Source organism: Cyrtonyx montezumae, unplaced genomic scaffold (genome assembly GCF_038088225.1).
Source record: "Cyrtonyx montezumae isolate F1298 unplaced genomic scaffold, pur_monq_1.0 scaffold_63, whole genome shotgun sequence".
In the NCBI taxonomy this organism is placed as follows: Eukaryota; Metazoa; Chordata; class Aves; order Galliformes; family Odontophoridae; genus Cyrtonyx; species Cyrtonyx montezumae.
Window position 1 is genome coordinate 151,197 of NW_027072071.1, and position 8,077 is coordinate 159,273.

General features: G+C 59.2%; 1 protein-coding gene across 1 annotated transcript; it reads right to left on the reverse strand.

The window, feature by feature from the left end:
• Positions 1-1,242: 1,242 nt before the first annotated feature.
• Positions 1,243-7,801, reverse strand: KRT18 (keratin 18). Its single transcript, XM_065750076.1, has 7 exons — positions 7,328-7,801; positions 5,925-6,007; positions 5,286-5,442; positions 4,217-4,381; positions 3,219-3,344; positions 2,189-2,412; positions 1,243-1,446 (listed from the first exon to the last, which is right to left on the reverse strand). Exons 1-7 carry the CDS (start codon positions 7,754-7,756, stop codon positions 1,332-1,334), a joined length of 1,299 nt encoding a protein of 432 aa, XP_065606148.1. The 5' UTR covers positions 7,757-7,801; the 3' UTR covers positions 1,243-1,331.
• Between the last annotated feature and the right edge of the window lie 276 nt (positions 7,802-8,077).

Consider the following 8,077-nt stretch of genomic DNA (forward strand, 5'->3'; position numbering starts at 1 on the left):
GTCACGTGACAGACGGAGCCACGCCCACTTCCGGCGGGCGGGGCGTGGGGAATTCGGGTTGGGGAGGGAGAGTGCGCAATGGCGCATGCGCGGTCGGATCGTGGGTGCTGCGTTGGTGTGCGATGTTGTGCGTGTCACAATACACGTGCAACGCGGCTGTTTGTGCGTTGCACGCCCACACCCCCAGGCACCGCTGGCCTTGTGCCACGGGTATTCGCTCTCTCCCCCCGTGCATCACTGCAATGCACGGTGATGTCCCCCCTTGGGACGTGCGCTGGAATGTGCGTCCCCCTCCCTGCCGTGTGCCACCGATACGTGTGCAACGCGTGATCGCTCGTCCCCGTGCAGTGCAGGTCCTCGTGCATGCACCATCACCCCCCTCCATGCACCAACAGTCCGTGTGCAATGCAGTCACTCCCCCGTGCAATGCAGACCCTTGTGCCATGCACGGTGATGTCCCTCTGTGCACCTCCAATTCTTGTGCAACGCATGGTCACTCCTCTCAGTGCACTGCTGGCACTTGTGCAATGCATGGTGACACACAGTGCACTGCCAGCCCCGTGCAGTGAGTGACCACACTCTCCCCTGTGCAGCACCAGTCCTTGTGCAATGCCCGCCCACCCTACCTCATGCCTTGCTGGCCACATACAGTGCACCTTTCCACTCCCCCTGTGCGCTGCCCCTCTGTGCAATGTGGGGTCATTCCTTTCATCTCTCCATCCCTCAATTCATCCCTCCATCCCTCTCTCCTTCCCTTCCTCCCTCCCTCCCTCCATTCCTCCCTCTATTCCTTCCTCCCTCCCTCCCTCCCTCCTTCCCTCCCTCCCTCCTTCCCTCCCTCCCTCCTTCCCTCCCTCCTTCCCTCCCTCCTTCCCTCCCTCCCTCCCTCCCTCCCTCCCTCCCTCCCTCCCTCCCTCCCTCCCTCCCTCCCTCCCTCCCTCCCTCCCTCCCTCCCTCCCTCCATTCCTTCCTCCCACTCTCCCTCCACCCATCCCTCCCTCCCTGCCTCCCTCCCACCCCTCCTCCACCTCTCTACCCCTCCCTCCCTCCTTCCCTCGCTTCTTTCTCCTTCCCTCTCTCCTCCCTTCATCCTTCCCCCTGCCTCCCTCTCCATCTCTCCCTCCCTTTCTCCCTTCCTCCATCCCACTCTCCCTCCACCCATCCATCCCTCTCACCTCCCCCCCTTCTCTCTACTCCACCCTTCCCTCCCTCCCTCCCTCCCTCCCCCTCCCGTTCCTCAGTTTCCGCACCAAACACACTTCACTGAGCCCCATCTCTGTCACTTTGCTCCTTTATTTATGGGGCGGGGGGTGGCATCACACCGCCCCCCCTCAGTAGCTGCGCACTTTGACCTCTTTGCTCTCGGACACCACTTTGCCATCCACCGTCCTCTGGGTGCTGCGCTGTGTGGTGACTGTCCCTTCTGGTCCCAGCGCATCCTGCAGGCTGTGGGGCAGCGGGTGTCCCCGTGTCAAACACCCCCATGTCACCCACCCCCTGTCACCCAGCCCATTTTACCCACCCTTCATGTCACACATCTCCGTGTCATCCACGCCTGTGTCACCCACCCTCATGTTACCCATTCCTCATGTCACACACCCCTGTGTCACCCACCTCTGTGTCACACACCCCTGTGTCACTCAGCCCCACGGCACTCGTCCCCATTGTCACCCCGAGGAACTTGGAGGGGACGTCCAGGCTGGGTTACCTGGCTGCTGGATGCCACCACTGTCTGCTTGCTGTCCCCAAATGTCCCAGCAGATAGGACACAGATATGTGTGCACCCATAGCTCATGTCTGATGGATGTCACTGCTGTCCCTTTGCTTTCCCTATAGAATCCCCACTGGGTGTCACTGCTGTCCCTATGGGATCCCTATTGGGTGTCACCTTTCTGTCCCTATAGGGCCACAGAGGTCAGGACCTGCACATGCCAGCACTGGGGCTCACCCCACTGAACAGCACCACTGTCCCCTCGCTGTCCCTATAGGGTCATGGAGGTCAGGTCCCGGACATCCCAACACCATGGCTCACTCCACTGAATGCCACCATTGTCCCCTCGCTGTCCCAGTGAGGCCACAAAGGTCAGAACCTTCACATCCCAACAATGGCTCTCACCCCACCCTGATGCCATCACCATCCCTGCAGCCCCAGTGCGGTCCCTTTGCGGTGCCACCCCCCCTGTCCCACCTGAACCCCTCTCCTCCCTCGAGGAGTGCACGGTACGTGGCGATCTCAGCTTCCAGCTTGTTCTTGGCATCCAGCAGCGCGCAGTGCTCCCGGTTCTGCCGCTGCAGTTCCCCCCGTGCCTGCGCCAGCTCCTCCTCCCCACGCAGGATCAGGCCCTGCAGTTGCTCCAGCTGCATCCCATATCGCGCTTCCGTCTCTGCCAGGCTGCCCTCCAGCCCTGCGTTCTGCAGCGTGACCCCAAGAGCTCAGTGGGAGTAAGGGGTCTGGAAATTCCCCCCCACACCCTCACCCGGTGGAGTCACCTGCTACGGGGTCAGGTGCTCATAGGGTCAAAGGACCCCCATGGGATCACTATGGGGCTGGGTGGCTTGTGGGACTCCCATAGGGCCACCCTCTATGTGGTTGGGTGTTCATGGGGTCAGAGACCCACATGCAGTCACTCTTTACGGGGCTAAGTGCCTTATGGGACTGCCATGGGGTCACCCTTCATGGGGTCAGGTGGCTAGTGGGACCTCCATGGGGTTAATCTCTATGGGGCTGGGGATTTATGGGATCAGGGACTCCCATGGACTCACACTTCATGGGGCTGAGTGGCTCACAGGACCCCCACGGTGTTGCACTCTATGGGGTCAGGGGGCTGGTGGGATGCCCATGTGGCTGTCCTCTATGGGGTCAGGTGGCTGACTGGATCCCTATGTGGTTGTATTATATGGGTTTGGGGAGGCTGGTGGGACCCCCATGGAGTCATGTGCTATGGGACTGGGGGTTATTGGAAACCCTATGGAGTTGTACTTTGTGGGGTCAGAGGGGCTGGTGGTACCTCCTTTGGGCAGCACTCTATGGGACTGGGGGCTCATGGGGTCAGGGAACCCCTTGGGAGACTCACATTATGGGGCCAGGTGACTTACAGGACCCCCATGAGGTTGCACCCTGTGGGGTTGGGACCTGTGGGGTCACTCTATGTGGTCAGAGGGCTGTCAGGTCACTCTCTATGGGAACAGGGGGCTGTGGGGTTGTGTCCTGGGGTCACCTGGCTGCGCAGGGCGTCCAGGTCAATCTCCAGACTCTGCACTGAGCGGCGCAGCTCCAGGAGTCGGCTTCGTGCCGTGTCCACCTCCTTTGTGCTCTGTGTCACTTCCAGCGTGGTCTCCGTGATCTGGGAGGGGAAGTGGGGGACACAAATAGGGATGGGGGGGGGGTCAGAAAAATGGATCCTGTAAGGAGCATTCCTAGTGTAGGATGAAGACCCCATTGGAAGACCTTCCCACTGCGGGGTTCCCATTGGTTGGGGGATGTCCCCAGCGTTGGGGAAGGACACCGCTGGGAGATCTCCCCACTGTGGGCATGGTGTACTCCACTGTGGACTGGGTGACCCCCAAGAGATGTGTTCCATGTGCAACTGACAAACCCAGAGGACCACCAGGACACCCCAACAAACACCAGAAGACCCCAAGAACTATAGGAAAGAACCCAAAGACACCTTGAAAGGCCCCAAAGACCACTGGAACACTCCAAGGACTACAGGAATATCCTAAGGACCGTAAGAACACCCCACGGTCTGTAGGAACACCCCAAAGACCACCAGAACACCCCAAGGACTATAGGAATACCCCAAGGACTATAGGAAAACCCCAAGGACTATAGGAATACCCCAGAGACACCTTGAAAGGCCCCAAAGACCGCTGGAACACTCCAAGGACTACAGGAATATCCTAAGGACCGTAAGAACACCCCACGGTCTGTAGGAACACCCCAAAGACCACCAGAACACCCCAAGGACTATAGGAATACCCCAAGGACTATAGGAAAACCCCAAGGACTATAGGAATACCCCAGAGACACCTTGAAAGGCCCCAAAGACCGCTGGAACACTCCAAGGACTACAGGAATATCCTAAGGACTATAAGAACACCCCACAGTCTGTAGGAACACCCCAAAGACCACCAGAACACCCCAAGGACTATAGGAAAACCCCAAAGACCCCTTGAAAGACTGCAAAGACCACCGCTACATGAACTGTAGGACCACCTGCTGCCCCCACTGCTTCTCCAGCTCCTCCAGGTTCTTCTTGGCCAACGCGTCGTACTGCGCCCGCAGCTCTGCCAGTGCCTGGCCCAGGTCCTGCGCCTGCGGCGCATCCACTTCCACCGTCAGCCCTGCGGCGGCCGCCTGGCCCTGCAGCGAGCTCACCTCCTGCCAGGGGACAGTGGGTCCTGGTGTGTTCCCAGCATGTAGCCAGCATGTCCCTAATGTGTCCCCAGTGTGTTCCTGATGTGTCTCCAATTGCGTTCCCTGTGTATCTCTGATGTTCCCCAATGTGTCCCTAATGTATCCCTAACAAGTCCCCGTTGTGAACCTAGTGTGTCCCCAGTGTGTCCCCAATTATGTCCTCAATATGTACCCAATGTGTTCCCAGCATGTCCCCGACGTGTCCCTAATGTGTCCCCAGTATGTTCCTGATGTGCCTCCAATGGGTTTCCAAAGTATCTCTGATGTGCCCCAATGTGTCCCCAGTGTATCCATCACAAGTCCCCAGTGTGTTCCCAAATACGTCCTCAATATGTACCCAATGTGCTCCCAACATGTCCCCAACGTGTCCCTAATGTGTTCCTTATGTGTCCCCAATGTATTCCCAGTGTATCTTTGATGTGCCCCAATGTGTCCCCACTAAGTCCCCATTGTGTCCCCAAATGTGTCCTCAATACGTACCCAATGTGTTCCCAGCATGGCCCCGACGTGTCCCTAATGTGTCCCCGGTGTATCCTCAGTATGTTCCTGATGCATCTCCAGTGTGTTCCCAATGTATCTCTGATGTGCCCCAATGTGTCCCCAACAAGTCCCGAGTATGTCCCCAGTGTGTCCCCCAATGTATCCCCAACATGTCCCCAGTGTGTCCCTAATGTGTCCCCAACACATCCTCAATGTGTCCCTAATGGGTCCCCAACATCATCCTAATGTGTACCCGATGTGTACTCAATGCTTTTCGGATGTGTACCCAACGCGTTCCCAACATGTCCCCATTGTGTTCCTGATATGTGTGTCCTCAGTGTGTCCCCAGAGTGTCCCTGATGTGTCTCCCCTCGCCGTCCTGCCCCACCTCCTCGTGGTTCTTCTTCATGAAGATGAGCTCCTCGCGCAGCGCCTCGATCTCCCCCTCCAGCTGCAGCCGTGCCATGTTGGTGTCATCCAGCACCTTGCGCAGCCCTGCGATGTCGCTCTCCACCGACGTGCGGATGGCCAGCTCCGCCTCGTACCTATGTGGCACCGTCTTCAGTCCACTATCCCATCCCACTCCTTTCCCTTCTCCATCCTATCCCCATTCCACAAATCACATCCCCATCCCATTTCCATCTTCATCCCATCGCTGTCTTCATCCCATCTCATGTCCATCCCATCCCTATCCCATTCTTATCCCAGTCTCAATCTCAATTCCACCCTACCCCATCCCACCCCACCCCATCCCACCCCACCCCATCCCACCCCACCCCATCCCACCCCATCCCATCCCACCCCATCCCATCCCATCCCATCCCATCCCATCCCATCCCATCCCATCCCATCCCATCCCATCCCATCCCATCCCATCCCATCCCATCCCATCCCATCCCAATTCTCATTTATATCCTCATCCCATTCCCAGCCCTGTCCCCACCCTACCCTGATCCCAGCCCTATCCCCATCCATGCCCCCTCCCCACTCCATCCCCGTCCTGCCCCGCTGACCCCGTCACACTCACTTCACCCTGAAGTCGTCGGCCGCCAGACGCGCGTTGTCGATTTGCAGCACTGTGCGGGCATTCTCCACTGCGCTGTCATAGATCTGTGGGGCCAGTTTGGGGTCACGGGGTGCAGGGACCCCCCAGCAAAGACCTCTCCTCTCTCCCCATTGTCATCCGTGGGGGGCTGGCAGTGAGACCATCCATGTCCTTGTCCCACCCCTGTGTCCCCATCCTTGTCCCTATTCCCATCCCCATGCGACTTCAGGAAGGGGTGACCCCAACTGGGCTATGGGGTGGCTCTGGCTGTGGGGCTCATCTGCTTAACAAAGAAGCAATAATTAACCATTAATTTACTCCTTCTTCCCCAGCCCCCATGGGCTTGGACACAGCCCCACGTGGTGTCCCTACTGGGTGCCCCACACCGTCCCCGCCCCATAGGACCGTTTCTCCCTGGCTCAGCTCCGGGTGCAAAGTCCACCCTTTCTTGACGCCGCGTGGGTTAATGCTTAACCCTGAGGCCACTGCTGGCAGCTCCCTGGGGATGCACTGCCAGGACTTGGGGGCACTCCTATAGGGCCCAGGGGACGTGGTGCCAGTGCCCCAACCTACCTCCTTCCCACCTCAACCCCATCCCAACCCAACCTCATCCTCAACCCAACCAAACTGAACCCAACACCATCCCCATCCCCAATACCACCCCATTCTAACCCCAATGCCATTCCCATTCCTATCCCCCTTCCAACCCCAGTCCAACACCAGCCCCCCCCATTCCAACACAAATCCAGCCTTCATCCCATCTTCATCCCCATCCTAATTCCAACACCATTCCCATCCCAGCCTCAACCATTCCCATCCAACCCCCATCCTAAACCAGCTCCATTCCCATCTCCATTCCCGTCCCAATCCCAGCGACTCTCTGCCCCCATCCCATTCCCATCCCCATCCTAAACCAACTCCCATTCCCATTCCCATCTCCATCCCACTCCATCCTCATTCCCACCCTAAATCAACCCCATTTCCATTCCACCCCATTCCCATTCCATCCCCAAACTAAACCCCACCCCACCCCATCCCATTCCCATTCCTTTCCCAACCCAACCACACCCCATCCCAACCCCAATCCCACTCCCATTTCCATCCCACCCAGTCCCAATCCCATTCCTCTCCCATCCCCATCCTAACCCAACCTCATACCCATTCTCATTCCTACCCCAAGCCTACCCCATCCCAATCCCAATTTCACCCCATCCCAACTCCAACCTCATCCCCATCCCCACCCGTATCTCCATTCCCACCCCATCTCCATCCTAACCCAACCCCAACTCCATTCCCATTCCCACCCTAACCCAATCCCAACCCAGCTCCATTCCCATTCCTACCCCAATCCCATCCCACCCCCTCTCCCCCCCATCCCCCCTCACCTTGTCACGCAGCTGCTGGATGGTGTCCCAGTACTGCCCCCAGTCGCGGGTGCTGGGCCCCCTCTTGGCCAGGCTCTCCCGGATCTGCACCTCCAGGCGTCGGTTGTCGCGCTCCAAGCTGCGCACCTTCTCCAGGTACGTGGCCAAGCGCTCGTTCAGGTCCTGCATGGTCTCCTTCTCATTCTGCACCACCCCAGACCCCGACAGCAGCAAGCTACCCCCATAGCCCGACCCATAGCCCGACCCATAGCCCGCTCCATAGCCGCCCCCGTAGCCCCCATAGGTGCTGGCAGTGCGGGTGATGGAGATACGTGACCCTGACCCCCCGGCCCCGGCGTAGACGCTGGCGGCACTGCTATGGGGCACGAGGCGACGGACACTCCCAGAGCGGGACGAGGTGGAGAAAGTGGTGCTGCGGGAAAAGCTCATGGCGATGGATGGACGGACGGATGGACGGATGGATGGATGGGCAGACGGACGAGTGGACGGTTGGAAGGATGGCGGTGGGGATTTATAGGAAGGGCCAGGCAGGGGGCGGCCCCAAAGAGCCGTTGGCCCTACGCCGATCCCTGGAAGGTGCGGCCGGATCCTGTGCCTTTGGGAATGGCAGCGGGAGGGGGGAACATAGGGGGGGGCGGGGAGTGTGTGGTCAGGGCTTGGCCCCACGGCCCCACTGCCCCACAACCCCATGGCCCCACTGCCCCACGGGGACACAGCCCCACAGGGACACAGCTCAGCACTGTGCATTGT